Raw genomic sequence first — 19,800 nt, forward strand, 5'->3', positions numbered from 1 at the left:
AAGCTTGACTGGAGAAAAACTTGCTTACAAGACCATTTGGTTTGTTAGCAGAATTCATTTCTTCACAGCTATAGGACTGAGAGTTTCAATATTTTGCTATTTGTCAGCCAGAGGCCAACCTCAGCTCTTAGGGGCTATCCATGGTTCCCTACCACATGGCTCTCTCCCTAGGAAATTCACAAAAGAGCAGCTTACCTCTTCAAGGCCAAGAGGACAGTGAGACTGAGATTGCTAGCAAGGCAGAGTCTAATATAACTTAATGTAACCATGGGAGTGTCATCTCACTAACTTTGCCATATAACGTATCATCATCATGGGCTATTTATTTTCTCTATAATGGCTGGAAAGGATGGGGGTTAATGTCTTCCTTTATAACATACACAGCATCAATAGCAGATTCCACATTAGCAATAAAAAACTCCAAAATTCTGGGGCACCTTGGTGGCTCAGTTAAGCCACTGCCTTCAGCTCAGGTCATGATCCCAGGGTCCTGGGATCAAGCCCCCATCAGGGTCCTGGGATCAAGTCCCGCATCAGGCTCCTTGCTCAGTAGGAAGCCTGCTTCTCCCTCTCCCTCTGCCTGCCGCTCCCCCTGCTTGTGCTCTCTTTGTGTCAAATATATTTAAAAAAAATTTTTTTTAAATAAATAAATAACCCCAGAATTCCAACACTCATATTTTACAGTAACAACAAAGAACACTGTTCATGAGACATCCCATTTTTCTACCCAATATTCTTCTAAGATGGTAAACAAAGGCAAATATACAAAAGCAAAAAGTTCAAGAGAAGCAGGAAAAGACCTAAGAACAACGAACTCTTCAAATATTTTATAAGGTAGCATGTTTATTATATGCCTAAGTTGTTTAGTTATTTCTCATTTTCAACCCTATACCAGAAAAGCTTTCCAAATCACTTTAATTCCATATAATATAGGCCATAACAATCAGCACTCCAAATCCAGAGTGAGCATATTCCTTGCTGTATTTACCCACAGTAAACCAGTGACCAATAATTTATAGAAAGCAAATCAAAAATACACATAACCTGCTATAAGTTTGGCTATGGCATTTAGGATTACAAAGAACTTCTTAAATCCCACTTCAGTCCCAAGAACAATATTAAGGTCTAGGTTTTCTGGGATGTTCTAAACACCTAAGTCTAGGTAAGGCTAACTGCTATCTAGTGTCACCATGAACAGATAATAATCTAAGTCCAGGGTAAAGATAACTCCAGTTCATCAAAAAGAGGCACCATCAGCCAATCAGATACTTAAAGCTCCTACATCTGGCTGGATTGACCAGTGAATTCTGCAGAGACAGACCCATTTTTTAAGTATGTGTGTCAAGCCAAACTGATACAATTATCATCTTCATTTTTATATAGGCAATGCTAAAGGAAAACTCAAAGCACTTCTACAAAAACAAACTTCTACAAAAGTAGAAGTTCCATTACAGTGCCAACAAATGAAGTCTTTCCTAGAAATGAGCTCTACTGCTGAAGTGGCACTCAGTGTCTGTATGCCATATAGTACTTTTATCTCCTATCACTCTAATACTTCAGCATTTAAACATTAAAATCCTATTTTTTCCTGGATTTTTATCCTCATAAAGTTTATTTGTTCATTAGTTTTGAGGGGTGGCTATCTATTCTAAGCAGTCATCTAAGGAAATTCAACAGGTGATTGTCTCTCATCCTTATGTGAATCATTCAGCAAATAGTCTAATCTTTTTTCAAATTTAGCTCTTCTTTTCCACGGGATTTAAAGAAAGTAATTAAGATTTTTAAAAGATTTCTTAAACGTTTACTGTGTTTGGATGCACTGTTCCTAAGAAATAATGTTTTTTTCTTTCTTTTTTTCCTATGGTACAATACATAGAGCTTATTTAGATTTCACCAGTTTTACACACACTCATTCCATGTACTTTTGTAGTCTAAAGTCATCACTTGGAGGTAGCAATGGAAAATAGCAGTGCCAGAAGACCTGGGTTCCTTCACTAGCAATGTGACCTTGAGTGCCACCTTAATCTATAAAAGGGGAATAATACCTGGCCTACTATGTACACACTAGCAAATTATTCAATTTATATAAAAATTGGTCACCCTGTTTTGATATATTTTAAAGGTACAGGAAAAGATTCTTCTTAAAATTCTTTTCACAGGAAGGCTGCTGTGAAAAAGCACAGGCTTTACATTCAGGAGTCCTGTATTTCTTGGATTTTTGCTCTGTTATTTATTCATGGTGTTGACCCTAGGAAAATTAACTATTCTTCACGCTTTCACTTTCTTTCTATGCTTACACAATTCCAACTCAGAAAACTGTTGTAGGGATTAAATGAGGTGAGTCATTAAACAGTCACTCACCATATATTCATCTAGCAATTATTCTGCTAGATTATTCTGTCCCTTTGTGAAATGCTCACACACACACACACACACACACACACACGCACACTGTGCTAGACTTCAGGGATTAAAAAAGAAGTCAATGATACATTAAATCAATGTTATGGCAAAAAAATATTAATTTTTTTTAACCTATATACCTTCTTGGAACCAGTCATAGGATTCTGATAAGTTTTTGAACTGTTGCAAACAAATTTGCAAAACTGAATGAAGTCTGGATTCAGAAAATAGTTCTCAACTAATAGAAAACAAATTTCAAGTTTAGCTGCTCATGAGTGGAATGTGCCTGACAGAATAAACAGAAGAAGGTCACAAACAAGACAAAGGTTAGAAGTGATGGTATATACTACATAACAGATAACTAATACAGGGTCTGGCATAGGTAACTGCTTATAAATATTAGTTGAAAGAATTGAATTGAGTCCCAACTCTGCCACTTTCTTCACTCCAAGTGATTGGGTAAATTGTCAACATCTCTGAATCTTAGTTCTCTATAAAATAGAAATGTGTCTGCTTTACCTATCTCATAGGACAGCTGTAATCAAATGAAATCACATGAGAATGTACTAGCACTAATAAAACAATTATGACACTCATAATGACTACTGCTACCAAATACCTTACAAGTCTACTTGTAGAAGTAAAACGTTAATAAGTAAGCACCAGGAAAGAGACAGCATCAAGATCTACCGAAACAAAACAAAACAGAACACCCCTGTTTTCTAAAAAAAAAAAAAAAGTCATCTTTTTCATGATAAAAGGAGCTGATCATTGCTAAACTGGTGCTGGGCCTTTTTCTAACCTCTAGGTTGCAGCAGCAGGGTCTGCTAGTGGTATCTTGCAAGACTGAATCCCCCAGTAGGCGCTGGAGACAGTGAGATGTCGATCTGAGGATCAGCAGATTAGAAAGGGCTGCACCCCACCTTCAAAGGCCCCATCAAGGCCCTAACAAGGCACTACAGGGAGGGTAGTTAGCCTTTATAGTTAGCCGAGCGAGAAAACAACAGCGCCAAGACAATTCCACCTTCCACCGAGATAGGAGACTGCCCGCCAGCCTAACTCAACCCGGGTCGGCCAAAACGTGCCCTAAAGCCCCGCCTTGTCCAGCGCCCGGGACCCCCGCGTCTCCCGCCAAGCCTTGAGCCCGGAGTCCCTGCTTCCTGGCACGTACGCAGTGTGTCGAGAGGCTCCAGGAGCGTGGCCCAGACCGGCTACTTACTTACCAAACCGGCCGTTCTTAGGGTGCCTGCTGTCCTGCCAGCCGAGCCTGCTGGCGCTGTCCTTCCCCTGGTTCCCAAGACTTGCCTTCCGTCGGAGCCACAAATGCACCGACAAGAACCTTTCCAGGAACCCAAGAATAAAATGCCCAGACAGCCAAGTCTAATGAGAGGGACGAGCCTGGAGCCGGGTAGCCGTTTAGGCACGCCCTGAACCCTCCCCGGCTCTCTCAAGCAGTCCCGGTTGGCGGAGAAACGCGAACCAAAGGAGGAGGACTAGGACACAGGGCCCCACCCCTGACCTCTTCCCGCCCGGCGCGGTCGCAACTCCCCCGTGACTCCCTCTCTGACCTCGGGCCGCTCCGCCCACTTCTAGTTGCCGGGCACGCACGCGCACTTGCTGGCTTGTTCTGACAGCTTGGACGAGTGGGGTGGGAAGGAGCAGGATGTGTCGCGAGAGTTGTCCTCATACCGCCTTGTGGGCGATGAAACTATGGCGAGCCTGGGGATCGAGGCCGAGCAGGAGCCGCTTTTAGGCGACCGCACACCCGGAAGCAGGTGAGCGGATGTTGGGGGAAGGCCCCCTCACCTTCCTACGCTCTTGGGACTGGCGCCTTTCCCGGCGTCAGCCTCATGGGGTAGAACGTAGGTTTCAGGGAGGCGGGGGCCGTGGCCATTCGCGCGAGACCGGGTGATGTAATGCTCCTGCTGCGGAGGAAAGATATTCGGCCGCGCGTCGCGAGGAGCCAGCGAGCTCTGTTGAAGGTGTTGGAGAAATTCGCACTGCCCCTGAACCTTCACTCCCAACAGCGTTGCAGCATTAAGCCACCGCATTCTCGGTTCCTCTACGGAGCTCATCACTTTTACACATTTCACGAAAGCTCTAAAATGATGGTTTTAATCGATACTTGAAGAAACCTTAGTATTGGCTTAATTGCGTGATAACTTTTTGATACTTCGTTAGCAAGTAAACCTGTATAAAATGAGCACAGCTTTCTTCTATGCCAAATATATGAAGACTAATTTCTTAGCGTTTAAGGGTAACTGTGGTTCGACCCTTATATTTCTGGTTGTTTTGATCCTACTCTATGGACAGTGATTCAGAATTGTTCGGTTTGTCTCTTACTACGCAATTAAGTATGTTTGTCTTTCGGAAAACGGAATTATTATTTTGTTTGAAACATAATTTATCAAGTAAATTAATAAATACGCAGTTCAGCTGTCAACGACCGTGTGAATTTTTGCACATTTGTCTCTCTTAAGAACTAAACTTTGATTTTAACGACTTTGTTTGAAACTCTTTGGACAGTGTATTTCCCTGGTCCCCAATTTATTGAACGGAATATATGTATTGCGATTTTATGTACATTTTACCTTGAGATCAATACAATTATTATCAATCCCGAAATATTCTATAATAGAAGAATGTACTCAGGCCTGTTGAGACATTTTGGACTATTTGCTTCTATACTAGTTTATTTTACACTACTTTTTTTTTTTTTTTGAGATTTTATTTACTTATTTGATAGAGAGAGCATGAGCTGGGTGAAGGGCAGATGGAGAAGCAGACTCCCACGGAGCAGGGAGCTCCGTGCAGGGCGCCCAGAGCTGGAGGCAGATGCTTAACCTACTGAGCCACCCAGGCGCCTTTTACACTACTTTCTTGCTAATTTACTCTATACTTGCTATACGTTCAAAGTTTTATGTCTGCTTTTTAGTTTTTCTACCTGTTCTGTTGCTAGCAGACTATTCCTCATCATGGATTTGTTACGTATTGACAGCTCTTGTTTTTGTTGCTGTCAGCAACCTCTCTTCTCCCAGCTTTTGAGATTTCTAGTTCACCGCTGCTTTGAAAGCCATTTCTAAACTTAATAGGTTTATGTGCAGTTAGAACATGGAAGCTATGACTAAGGACTAACCATCTCTCTTAGTCAAGTGCATGTGCTTCAGTGCATAGACTTTGTGACATTTGGATTTCTCAAAGTTCTTTTTGCTTCTACCTGGTTCTTGGCTATTTTTCAGATAGATTCAGGATCCTTGAGTTAATAGTTAGATGTGGTCTTACAGTATATATTCTGTCACTGTGTCCAAATAAATCTACTTCTTACTGTTATATACTCTTATGTTACAGTTATGTCTGAGTGATTGAGGCTCATTAGGATGCATCTAAATTCAGATGTTCTGTCCATAAACAATACTTGATTGAGATTCTAGATTTAGCATTTTAAAAATAAGGGTGTATTTTTTTAATAAGGGTTTATTTTAAGGATAATTCAGTAAGTATTCTGTCTTTTAAAACATAGATTCCTTAGTAACATGAACATATATATAACTAATTGGAAAGCCCTTTTCCCTGTGAGTAAATTATAGAAATTTCAGCCTAGTTTACCACCAACTTTTCTTCACTAAGAAGGTTAATTTTAATATATTGATCTCACGAGTCCTCAGTGGTCTCCACTGACCCCATCTGTAGTGTTTAAGAGAACAAGGTATTGACAAATTTTTTCTGTAAAGGCCCAGATGGTAAATATTTTTGGATTTGCAGGACAAGAGGCAAAACCAAAGATATTATTTAGGTACTTAGATAACAAGAAAAAACAAATTCTCAAAAAAATTTTAGTAATGAAATTTAAAATATAAGTGAATAAAATTTTTTGCAATACAAATCCATAAGAGGAATAGAATTTCTTTTTTGAGGGTGACATTTTGCTTAACTAGAGTTAAAAGTTGATGTTTTCTAACAAGTTGCCCACAGATATTCATCTGTAAAATCTATTCTCCAGTAGAAACTGGTGACCTAGAAACAGGTGATAGGTTGGATTTGGACTAAATACTATAGTTCTCTGATCCCTCTTTTAGAATATCCTAGAAGGTTAATAGGTGCTTAAAATTTTTCTTTGCAACTTTAGTGTAATTTCTGTAATACAGATATTACTAGGACTTCTGGTCTCATAGAGCGTATCCTTATAGAATATTCTCAATTTATTTTTGTCTTCTAAATTTTATACTGTAACACCATTGCACTATTCTGTCAGTGAGCACACACTTTTTTCTCTTATCTTCTTTGAATATGGGCTCTTTTTTGCTCTCCAGTAGTTCACAAATGCTCTCTCTGGTAAATACGTAGTTTTATTTTTCCCTCAGTAGATCCAGAGTCATTTTTTGAAAATAAAGTACTGCTGTTTACCCAAATCTCCTTGTATTAAATCATGATCTATTGAACCTAAATTTGGCACTTTTTGCTTATTCCTGTTAAATTTTCTCTGACATATTTTGGTGATAAATTCCCCCCAGATTTTTGTGTATTCTTCCTAGTTTTTAAGTTACAAGTTTGACAAATTATCTTGGAAGTGCGGGATTCCTTCTTATGCCTCTTTGATACAAGAAAAAAACCTTCAGAATACTCAATCTTAGCCCTGTGACATGGTTGGTTGAATCATCACAATTAAGAAAATATAATAAAAATGGTAAGTTGGGGCACCTGGGTTGCTGAGTTAGTTAAGGCCTCCAACCACCGGGAGTGCCTGGGTGGCTCAGTCCTTAAGCATCTACCTTTGGCTTGGGTCATGATCCCGGGGGTCCTGGGATCAGGCCTGCGTCCCGTTCCCTGCTCAGAAGCCATCTTGTCCCTTTCCCACTCCCCTGGCTTGTTTTCCTCTCACTGTCTCTCTCTCTTGTCAAATAGATAAAATCTTTAAAAAAATTTTCCATCACCCAGTTGCCCCATCACCCCATCCGCCTCCCCTCCAGCAACCTTCAATTTATTTCCTGTGATTAAGAATCTCTTATCGGGGGCACCTGGGTGGCTCAGTGGGTTAAAACCTCTGCCTTTGGCTTGGGTCATGATCCCAGGATCCTGGGATCGAGCCCCCCATTGGGCTCTCTGCTCAGCAGGGAGTCTGCTTCCCCCTCTCTCTCTGCCTGCTTCTCTGCCTACTTGTGATCTCTGTCTGTCAAATAAATAAATCAAATCTTTAAAAAAAAATAAAAAGTATTTCATCGTTTGTCTCTCTCTGATTTCATCTTGTTTTATTTTTTCCTCTCTTCCCCTATGATCCTCTGTTTTGTTTCTTAAATTCCACTTATCAGTGAGATCATATGATAATTGTCTCTCTGATTGACTTATTCTCCTTAGCATAATACCGTCTAGTTCCATCCACATCATTGCAAATGGCAAGATGTTATTTTTTATGGCCGAGTAATATTCCATTGTCTATATATACTACATATTCTTCATCCATTCATTTGTTGATGGACATCTGGTTTCTTTCCATAGTTTGGCTACTGTGGACATTGCTGCTATAAATATTGGGGTGCAGGGCCCCCCTTGGATCACTACATTTGTATCTTTGGATAAATACCCAGTAGTGCAATTGCTGGGTCATAGGGTAGCTCTGTTTTCAACTTTTTGAGGAACCTCCATACTGTTTTCCAGAGTGGCTGCACCAGCTTGCTTTCTCACCAGCAATGTAAGAGGGTTCCCCTTTCTTTGCATACTCACCAACACCTGTCATTTCCTGACTTGCTAATTTTATCCATTCTGACTGACGTGAGGTGGTTTCTCATTGTGGTTTTGATTTGTATTTCCCTGATGATGAGTGATGGTGAGCATTTTTTCATGTGTCTGTTGGCCATTTGTCTTCTTTGAGAAATGTCATTCATGTCTTCTGCCCATTTCTTGATTGGATTATTTGTTCTTTGGGTATTGAGTTTGATAAATTCTTTATAGATTTTGGATATTAGCCCTTTATCTGATAAGACATTTGCAAATATCTTCTCCCATTCTGTTGGTTGTCTTTTGGTTTTGTTGACTGTGTCCTTTGCTGTGCAAAATCTTTTTAACTTGGTGAAGTCGCAGTAGTTCATTTTAAGCCCCCAACCCTTGATTTCAGTTCAGGTCATAATCTCAGGGTGGTATGGCTATTTGATAGTTCTAAGGTCTATTTTAGAAAATAACTTTGGAACATAAGGCATTTTGTCTATTGTGCTTGTCTTAATTATTTGAAAATACAAGGCTCATATTAAGGTAAATTTGTTAACTCTTTCTGTATGTGAATGTGAAAAGGTAATGAATCCATATACACCCTCATGTATCACCTGACTGGAGCAGGATGTATGCTTAGTATACTTGCCTGGAGTGTGTCACAGGCTTATATGAAAGATCAACCCTAGTCTAGAGGGACCTTGGACTCTTTAGTCCATAAATAGAACTTGTCTGGTAACCCATGTTGGAGCAAAGCCAAGTATTCAGGAGGTCCCAGGCCTAGGAATGTCACATCAAACTTTTCTGGTGTCACTTCTACATTAATTTTGCTGTAAGTACCCAGCCAAAATAGCTTCCTGCAGCAAAGTCACTTTACTATCATCAAATAGAACATGTCATAATAATGATAGTAATTAATTTTTTTAAATATGTAATAGTTGTGTATCCCATCCATAGGATATCTAGTTGTTGTAGCTAGTTTATTTTGATATACTTTATTTAATTTGTTACTTTAACAAATTCCAACCCTCAATTTGTAGCAGGTCAATGGTAGCAAAATAATTAAGTTGACAAAATGTTACCCCTTTTAAGCTACCTCATGTCTCCCAAGTTTCTGTGTGTAATGATGCATTAATATAATCCATGGAAATTCAAAGAAATAATACTTATTCATAGATAATTAGTACAGCAGAAACCAATATTAGTAAATTACACCTCTGTCCTATTTTTTTAATTACTTTAGAAAAAAGAAAATTATATTATGCCAGAGAAGGTTTTATACATAATGAGATAACATTATACTACTTTTCTCTTCTTTAATCTTAGAGAATGGGATATTATAGAAACTGAAGAGCATTATAAGAGCCGATGGATATCAATTAGGATTCTGTATCTTACTATGTTTCTCAGCAGTGTAGGTAAGTATTAGAAATTATATATAATTATAAAAATTAGATAAGGTATCTTATTTTTTTAAGATTTTATTTATTTATTTGACAGAGAGAGACAGTGAGAGAGAAAACACAAGGAGGGGAGGAGGGAGAGGGAGAAGCAGGCTTCCCACCAAGCTGGGAGCCTGATGTGGGGCTTGATCCCAGGACTCCAGGATCATGACCTGAGCCGAAGGCAGATGCTTAACAACTGAGCCACCCAGGTGCCCCTAAAGTATCTTATTTTAATATCACTTAATTTTTAAATTTTTTTATTTTGATAAAAATCACATAATATAAAATTTCCCATCTTAAGCATTTCTAAGATCAGAAGTATTGTTTGTCTACATGATTATGTAACCAATATCCAGAACTTATTCAAACTTGCAAAGCTAAAACTCTCTACCCATTAAACAACTCCTCATTTCCCCCTCTTCACAGGTTCTGGCAACCATTATTCTTTCTGTTTCTACGAATTTGACTACTCTACATACTTCATATAAATGGAATCATACAGTGTTTGTCTTTTTGTGACTAGTTTATTTTATTTAGCATAATGTTCTTAAGATTCATCCATGCTATAATATGAATCAGAATTTCCTTTCTTTTTAAGGCTGAATAATAGTCTATTGTATATGTGGTGGGAGGAAAATCTTTTCCTCTACTTTTTAGGTTCTGTAGCTGGACCCTGCAAATTAAAGCAATGAAAGGAAGATCAATAGAAAGAAATCTTGCCATTTGCAACTACATGCTACATGGGTGGAGCTAGAGAATATAACACTAAGCGAAATAAGTCAGGCAGAGAAAGACAAATAACATGATTTCATTCATAAGTGGAATTTAAGAAACAAAACAAAAAACAAAGAAAAAAAGAGAGAGAGAAAAATCAAGAAACAGACTCTTAACTAACTATAGAGAACAAACTGATGCCAGTCAGGGGAAGAGGAAGTGGGAGGTTGGATGAAATAAAGGATGGGGATTAAGGAGTGCACTTGTCATGAGGAGCACTGGGTAATATATGGAAGTGTTGAATCACTATATTGTACACCTGAAAGTAATATAACACTGTATGTTAACTATTACTGGAATTAAGATAAAATAAAGTAAAATAAAATACTTCTAATTTTTAGTAGTTAATTATCTAAAATTATAAGTAATAATTTTAATTTTAATAGCAAAGAAGAAAATTATTTTAACTTTGGATTTTAATTAGTATGTTAAACATTTTACCTGTTAAAAGTTTCTTGATTGTGAAATTGTAACCTTGATTTCAATTATTAGTTTACTATTTCAGTCCTCTTTTCGTCAAAATCAATATTCAAAATACACTAAAATGAAACTAATAACTAAATTATTTTTAAAAATAGGCTTTCTAAAAAGAATGATGTATTGGGTGCCTGGGTGACTTAATTGGTTATTAAGCATCTGCCTTTGGCTCAAGTCATGATCCCAGAGTCCTGGGATCAAGCCCCACATTGTGTTGGGCTCCTTGCTTAGTGGGGAGCCTGCTGTTCCTGCTCCCACTGTGTGCTCTCTCAGTCAAATAAATAAATAAAATATTGAAATAAATAAAGTCCATGTTATAGTTCAAAAAATTATATCTATAAATATTGATGAAAGCATTTTAAGCATAAATAACAAACTTTGCCTCTTTATAGGATTTTCCATTGTGATAATGTCAATATGGCCATATCTCCAAAAGGTTTGTACACTTCAATCTATTATTCTCTTAAGTAGCTATAGTAATAGTAACTCTTACATAGTTAAAAGTTTTTTTAAGAATCTCTCTGGTGTCTTATTGATTTAATCCTTACTAGAGTAACTTGAGATAATAATTCCTCAAAAAAGGCTTGCAGGTAAGGTGATCAAATGCTTTATTGTGCAAACCAGAACACTCTTGAAGTGAAGGGAGTACTATATCAGGAAAACAGGATCCTGGACAGTCCCAGGCAAATGTAGATGTATGGTCACCTACTTACTAACCACTTTCACATCCTATCAATACTGGCTCCTTGATATAAAAAGACACTACACATTACACATTGTCTGAATTCCCAAAATGTACAAATGACATTTCTATGCAGTAATTTTGTGCTTTCCTGTAGAATTAATTTGGGTTGTCAGATGATATTGTAAAAAAGAATAGATAATATATGTGTTTTTATGCTTTGGTTACTAGATGGGAAGGAGGAGGTCAAGAAGATGCAAGTTTAGTGGGTACCCTGATATCAGTTAATCATCAAGTCCTACCAATATCATATATATTTTATATTTTATAATATATATGTTATATATATATTTTAAAGATAGACTTGGTAGGACTTGATGATTGTATATATATTGACATATATTTACATTATGTTATATGTCATATATATAATATATACAAATGCATATATAATGTATATATTATATATGACATATATACACAAATACATATATAATGTATTTGTATATATTATATATATTTGTATATATGTATATATACATACATACATATATATGTGTATGTTTGTATATATTTGTATATATATACAAATAAATTATATATATAATTTGTGTATCTTATATATATATATATATATGACATATAACATAATGTAAATATATGTCAATTCTATCTTAAATCTCCAGGAATGAATTTACTGAAAATCAGTATATAAATTGCAGATGTAATTCATCTATAACAATATTTCAGTTAAGGTTCTTGATGGAGTTCCTCCTACTCTCCCACCTCCTATTCACTCATTAAACTGCTACGATCAGATTAACTCCTGTGACGGCCTGAAACTGCTCTCCTTAAGGTCTTCAATTACTTAATTGCTGAGCAATAGATATTTTTCAGTACTTTAGGTGACATTTGAGTAGCATTTGACATTGTTGTCCTCTCCCTGCTTCTGAAAATCCTCTCTTAGCTTCTATACATTTCTTTTTCCTGGCTTTGCTCTTTAAATATTTGTTCTTAAAGTCTTTTGTGAGTTTTCTTTATCAACTTGCTCCTTATATGTTGGTTTTTCCCAGAGGTTGAGCAGTGTGTGTGTGTGTGTGTGTGTGTGTGCACGCATGCACGTATGTGTATGTGTGTTGTAGCCTAAATCCTAAGCTTTGGTCCAGCTTAGATCTACAGCAAACAATTTGTTAGATATATGTACTTGAATGAACCTAGCTTCCTAGGGTCTTTATACATTTTTTTCTGGAATGCTTTCCCTGCCTTTTTCTCTCCTTTCCTCTGTCCTTCCCTTCCACCCTACTTCCCTGTTATCTTTTATTCATTCTTCAAGGCTTTGTTCCAAAAAGCCTTCTCTGGTTGTTCCCCAGCCCAGTTTGAGTTAGAAGGTTTTCCTGTGCGCTTCCATACCCCTTTATCATTAACACTTACCACTGAGTGTCATAACAGTGTGTTTATGGAGAATTAACTTTCCTACTAGATTGTTAGGATGCTCAGATGGCTTCAACAAAAATACTAGACATATTTGATGAATACCTGAAGATTAAAAATAATGCCTATGATACAAAAACTTACTGACATTTTATATTTCATTTTAGATTTTTTAGTTTTTATGAATTTTTAACTTTCTGAAAATGCTAATTTTTAAAATATCTGATATTTTAAAAGGAATATAAGGACAGAAATACAAACTTCATTTTTTACTGATTTGGTGCCACATTTTCATTGCTACTTTGAAATTTATTTGAAAATTAATCAAAAAATTATATTACTTGAAATTATTACACATGACACTAAAAATTCTTTCCTTACTGGCATAGTTACTAGAATTAAAGCAGAATACTTAAGAATTCTAGAGCAATATCTTTTTTCCCAAAAATATATTTCCATGCGTCAAAACTCTTTTTATTTCTGTGGTCCTTGTATTCAGTCTGTTTAGCCTCAAAATTATCAAAAGAAGAGTATCTACAATAATTAGGTCTACTCAGCACAATATGTTGAATTTTGAAAAGGTACACTCCTTTCTTCAGATACTTGAAAGCTCTTCAAAGGTAAATTTAGTGAGTCCATAAACTTGTAACTAGTTCTTTGGCAATACAGATATAGTAATTTCACTAAAAAAGTTATCAACTAATTTTCTCAAGTTATTTCATAACAATAACGAAAGTTCGCTGTGTGATAGGTACAGTAATAAACCTTTCACCTTTTGATATTCTTAACAACTCTGTGAAATGATTATTACCACTCCTGTTTGGCAGGTGAAAAACTCACACTCAGAAAGTTAGGTAGCTTGCCCAGGGTCACACAGCTAGAAAATTGCAGAACCAAACCTATCTGAAACCAAAATCTGACTCTTAACCAGTGCTATGTCTACTAGGTTAAACTTTTAAAATCTTAATTTAAGGGGCGCCTGGGTGGCTCCGTGGGTTGAGCCTCTGATTCGGCTCAGGTCATGATCCTGCGGTCCTGGGATCAAGCCCCGCATCGGGCTCTCTGCTCGGCGGGGAGCCTGCTTCCTCCTCTCTCTCTCTGCCTGCCTCTCTGCCTACTGTGATCTCTCTCTGTCTGTCAAATAAATAAATAAAATCTTTAAAAAAAAATCTTAATTTAAGGCTACCATCTCTTTTATGATAATATGTTGACAAATATTACTTAGCTTAAAAGCCATATGTGAGAAAGATAAAAAACTAGACCTCCCCCTGCCCCCCCCCAAAAAAACCCCAGAAAACAAAACAAAACAGTAAAGTATTTGAAAGGAATTTGGCGCTGGTGTGAACCTCTGAATTATACTTCTTTCTGGCTCTGGCTGATAGACAGCCATCAGCCAAGTGATTGCTTAGTCTTTATTGACCAGAAGTGGGATAAATTTCCAGGAAGATTTATATTCTTAAACCTAGATTTTGAGTTGAAAGGATAGGTTATCTTATAGGGCCAGGAAGATAGTGGGAATACTCATGCATGAATTATAATAAAGTATAATAATAAAATTGACATATTAGTAAAACAAAGTACTAAAAAATATTAGTTTTTATGTAGTATAGGTTAACATTCATTGAGTCCATATATATGCTGACATTGCCCTAAGCACTACACAGGTATTGGCTCAAATAATTCTTATAACAACTCTGTGAAGATATCCTCATTTGACAGATAAGAAATTGAAACATGTGATTCCCCCTCCCTCCCACCCCCACCAGCTACTCAATTACTGGATAAGCAAAGCCTGGCTTGGACACTCCTTGATGATGAAACCCGGTTTGGAAACTCTTTATTAACTCATCTTTCTACCCCTATTTCCTAGCATAGTTTTTGTCATAGAAAGGCACTTAGTGACTATTTATTGAATTAATGAGCAATAATCTACACATAAAGAGGCTTGGAACACCCATATTCATGTCTTAATTCCTATAGCAAAGCATGAAGATTTCTAGAACTTTGACTTTGTCAATGCTATTAACATTTTTAGAGAATAATGTTTTGAAATTCAATACCATGTACTTTGGAGTTTGGAAAGGGTTTTGTTTAGAGATGATATAGATCCAACTTTCACTGAACTGTAATACAAGTTATTACAGATGATTACTATATACTATACATTCATAAAAGTCTAAAAGTATGGGTATGGGGTGCCTGGTTGGCTCAGTTGGTTAAGCAACTGGTTCTTGATTTCACCTCAGATCATAATCTCAGGGTTGTGGAATTGAGCCCTGTGTGGGTCTCTGTGCTCAGTGCAGAGTCTGCCTGAGATTCTCTGTCTCTCTCCCTTTTCCTCTGCCCCTCCCCCTGCTCTCTTGCTCTCTAAATAATAAATAAATAAAATATTTTTTTAAAAAAATGTATGGGTGTGTATGTGTGTATGAGAGAGAGAGAGAAAGAGAGATTCAGAGAGAAGGAGAGAGAGAGGCAGACAGATAGACATGGGCTATTAGGGGGATGTTTCTAATCCAAACTTAAGAAATTCTGGAAGACTTTCCAAAGTCATACTGGAGCTGAGTTCTGAAGGTCTGCAGATGTTAGTTTCTTGAAGATATGGTGTGGGCCAGGGAGTTGGAGGTGGGAAGGCATTGCTGGTAAAAGGGAGCAGTAGAGAAACCAGCACAAAGTCCTGGAGGTGAAGAACTTGACTTATTTTGGAAAATTTGAACAGTTCTATGTGGCTAGAAATTAGAATTGGGGGAAGGATACGTGCAGAGAGATGACTTTAGAGAGGAGGGATAGTGGCCAACTTATGAGCTAGTTTTTCATAATAAGCAGTGTGGATTTTATTCTGAAAACAGTGTGATAGAGATCACTAGAAATGGCCAGAGGACCAGAAATAAGATGCTGTTATTACTATAAGAGAAACACATATGAGCGCAGATAACAGTTCAGTTACTGAAGTGACTATCTTCTCTTATAGTGTAGAAACTGTATCTCTGAAACCATTTTATTTCCTGTTGCAATTATAGTAGAATTCTAGGAGATTCCAGTTTTCCAGTCACCGTAAAGAATAGTAGCCGATTAATTGGGAGGAAGACAAGCCATAAGAGACTCTTAATCTCACAAAATAAACTAAGGGTTGCCGGGGGAAAGGGGGTAGGGAGAAGGTGGTTGGGTTATGGACATTGGGGAAGTTATGTGCTATGGTGAGTGCTGTGAAGTGTGTAAACCTGGCGATTCATAGACCTGTACCCCTGGGGCTAATAATACATTATATGTTAATAAAAAAATAAAAAATTAAAAAAAAGAATAGTAGCCAATTAAAAGTTTCCACTGGTCTCTAGCAAATACTATTAATATTGTTAGAGCCATCCCCAAGAGTTGGCTTCTATGAGATGGATACTTGACTATAATCAATTGCTACCTTGAGAAGACAGTTTTATCCTTTTGCTTTCAAACCACATTTATCATTAAATTGCGTTATTATTGCTTTTTTGATAATTAATTAAAATATTTTTATTACATGATGTTATTTTATATTTTAATAGATCAAGGGCACCAAAGGTAATGTGGGTAGAAAATTAAAAACCAGAGTGCCTAAAATAGATATTTTTAAGGCTAGAACTTTAATATTGTGTATCATTATACATATTCACTCCTATTTCTCATCCCCCACAAGAAAATATACCCAAATATTTCCATTTTAAACTATTTAAAACTATATTTAGAAAAGAAAAGACTGTGGTTTTCCTTATGTTCTGTCACTTAACCTGAGTATATTTAAATCTTACTTCCTAAAATTTAATGGTTCTGATTTTTCCAAATTACTGTATAGCTTATCATATATTTTTAAAAAGTCTGTTAATTTATTCCATAGTCCCTTTTGTGAGCTAAAATTTTCTATTTTTTTAAAAGTATTTCATTTTCTGAATTTAATCATTTGGTTCTCTCCTCAACATTCATTGTGATATATAAACCTACTTTCAGTGGTAGAACCCTAAGTTGTCTATGTTGAATGGAAGAATTAATAATAGGTTTAATGAGAGAATTATCTTTCAACTTTTGTGTTTTTATTCTCTTCTTTAAGCTTTTGACTATTGTACCCAATTTTTGAAAAAATAAGTTTATGAAAAAAATACATTTATGGTACTAATGGCTATTTAGCTTATGGAGTAGCATAAGTCTAAACAATTATATTTACATTATTTTTTTAAAGATTTTATTTATTTATTTTATTTGAGAGAGAAGAGAGAGAGAAGAGACAGAGAGAGAACATGAGCAGGATGGAGAGGCAGAGGGGAAGAGAGCAGCAGATTCCCTGCTGAGCAGGGAGCCTGATGGGCTCCATCCCAGGATTCAGGGAACGTGACCTGAGCCTAAGGCAGATGCTTAACCAGCTGAGCCACCCAGGCACCACCAACTATATTTACATTATAGATTAATTAAAGAATGACATATTATTTTTATGATGTGATTGTTTTATATATATAATGTGGTTATTTTTTAACAAGATTTTTATGAACCAGAAATTCCCATAAATCATTCTAAAAGATGAAGCTTCCCAAGCATTTTTTTTCCTAGTGTGTAGTGAATTGGTAGCACATTTAATTATAATGTCAGAAGTTCGAATCCCTTATTATAAATAATAGTGTCACAAAACTTATATGTTAGAATTATTGTTTTTATTTCTTTAAATAGGAAATGTTACAAGGTCTGAAAAATGTATTTAAGTTTTATAACCTTTATTTTTCTTGGATAACAATTCTTAAAGCATTGTACTTTTTTCTGCAGATTGATCAGACAGCTGATGCAAGTTTTTTGGGCTGGGTTATTGCTTCATTTAGTCTTGGCCAAATGGTAGCTTCACCTATATTTGGTTTGTGGTCTAATTATAGACCAAGAAAAGAACCTCTTACTGTCTCCATCTTCATTTCGGTTGCGGCTAACTGCCTCTATGCCTATGTCCACGTTCCAGCTTCTCATAATAAATACTACATGTTGGTTGCTCGTGGATTGGTGGGATTTGGAGCAGGTAATATGTATGTATGTATGTATATGTTTGGCTGTGTCAGACCTACATTCATGCTGACATTTATGGCCCTCTCTCACCTGGTGTCACCCCCTCAAAATCTCATATCTCACATATAGATCTCTCATTACAAATAGACACATATCTTTCCTGTCATTTTGCCTTTCCTCATGATGGTCCCGTTACCTATAGTTTCTTTATTCTGTTCCCATCATTCTTAATCCTTCAAGATTCAGTTCAAGTTCTGTATCTTCCATAAAGCTTTCTTAGGTAAGTATTCGTTAACAGATCTTTCCTTTCTCTAGTCTGTGGCACTTCTTATATACTGTTTTGCATTGTTTTCATCCTTTATCACTAACCAGATAGAAAACTTTAATAATGAGAGGTAATTTATGACTTCCTGAAATATTCTGTGGCTCCTTACAGAATCTCTTGCACATAATAAGAACTCAAGAGAATTTTTTTTCAATAAATTTTTTTCAGCCCAATTCATAGTGGATTTCATTTTCTGTTTCTTATATTATGGGTGCAAAGCATGCAGTGTCTGACATCTTTGTTTTAAAAATAGTTGTAACAATCAGTAGTATGCCATTCACTCAGTGCTTTCTCCATATTTAATGAAGAAAAAAAGTTTAACATTTCTGTAATTCCTTTTTCATTCATTCAGATCTTTAACTGTGTTTTCATGTTACTGAAAGCAATATTTTCCATTAACTGACACATTTGCTCAATGTACATGCTTTGTATGATCATAAAGAGGAAGCAGTGGTTTTTGTTCTATATAAAGCCAAATTAAGTTGAATTCTATAAACTGAAGGATATTTTCTTTTACTTTGAATTATTGTGTCTTTTTTTAGGAAATGTGGCAGTTATTAGATCATATATTGCCGGTGCTACTTCCCTTCAGGAAAGAACAAGTTCCATGGCAAACACTAGTGCATGTCAAGCATTGGGTTTTATTCTAGGTCCAGGTAGGTATTTTTCACCTGTCATTACTTGAACTGGGAGAAATTTCAAGGTTCAAATGTTAAATGGGTCCAAGTATAAAACCTCATACCTGAAAGGACACTAATATTTTTTGATCCATCGGGAGGCTAGGCTTTTTATATGTGTTAACAAATGTCCTCTAAAGCAAATTGTATCAGTCCCATTTTACAGATTAGGACACCAAGGCATAGAGAATCTAAATTATTCAAGGTCAGCCAGATAGCATATGGAAAATATGAGGTTTAAAGCTAACTCTTACTCCAAAGTATATGTTCTTCGAAATAATCATTTAGCTTGACATCTCCATAATAGTTTGCCCCCGCCCCGGTTATTAGAAACAAAATTCTTTTGACTGAGTATTCAAGGAAAGTTATAGAAGGTTCTTTACCCTTCTGCCCTTTGCCCATGCCTTTCAGACTTTTCTAAGGTTGAAGAAAATGAAAGAATTTTTAAAAGACTGTTTAAAGACCATTTTTCTTCCAAAGCTTCATTTGAACTTTGAGTGTAAAACATTATTAATGAAATTTAATACTTCCCCAAGGCAGGTAATTTTTTGCTGATTAGATAAATTAGTAATCTTTATGCTTAGAAAACATTAAAAAACATATAATTGTCTCATACTTTGAATATTACAGTTATGAATATCATTGCTTTGAATCCAGCTCAGTTTACTTCATCATTAATATCCCACCCTCACCCGTTTCCATTACTTCCTTTTAGATAGCCAAGAAAAAGCTCTAAAAAAGATAATCTAATTTATCCATCACCAAAATCTAATGGTTCAGTTTAGTATTCTGGAGTAAAATATAATAAGCACAAATGTAGAATAATTGGACTGACTGCCATATTATAAAATATATGAAGATACAGTCTGGGTCTTTTTT

General features: G+C 36.3%; 2 protein-coding genes across 2 annotated transcripts in view; one reads left to right on the forward strand and one right to left on the reverse strand.

Moving 5' to 3' along the window:
- LOC111156424 (abhydrolase domain containing 18) overlaps positions 1 to 3,943 on the reverse strand; it is a 54,489-nt gene extending 50,546 nt beyond the window's left edge. Inside the window, exon 1 of the mRNA XM_022517318.1 lies at positions 3,627 to 3,943. The gene's annotated coding sequence lies outside the window, so the exon portion shown is untranslated. The remainder of the gene's footprint in view (positions 1 to 3,626) is intronic.
- Positions 3,944 to 4,107: 164 nt separating this feature from the next.
- LOC111154992 (major facilitator superfamily domain containing 8) overlaps positions 4,108 to 19,800 on the forward strand; it is a 32,328-nt gene continuing 16,635 nt past the window's right edge. Inside the window, exons 1-5 of the mRNA XM_022514975.1 lie at positions 4,108 to 4,178; positions 9,430 to 9,521; positions 11,192 to 11,235; positions 17,692 to 17,932; positions 18,787 to 18,900. Coding sequence (XP_022370683.1) covers positions 4,114 to 4,178; positions 9,430 to 9,521; positions 11,192 to 11,235; positions 17,692 to 17,932; positions 18,787 to 18,900 — 556 coding nt within the window. The 5' untranslated portion in view covers positions 4,108 to 4,113. The remainder of the gene's footprint in view (positions 4,179 to 9,429; positions 9,522 to 11,191; positions 11,236 to 17,691; positions 17,933 to 18,786; positions 18,901 to 19,800) is intronic.

The sequence above is a fragment of the Enhydra lutris genome, unplaced genomic scaffold, assembly GCF_002288905.1.
Source record: "Enhydra lutris kenyoni isolate GAN:26980312 unplaced genomic scaffold, ASM228890v2 scaffoldscaffold3, whole genome shotgun sequence".
Lineage (NCBI taxonomy): Eukaryota > Metazoa > Chordata > Mammalia > Carnivora > Mustelidae > Enhydra > Enhydra lutris.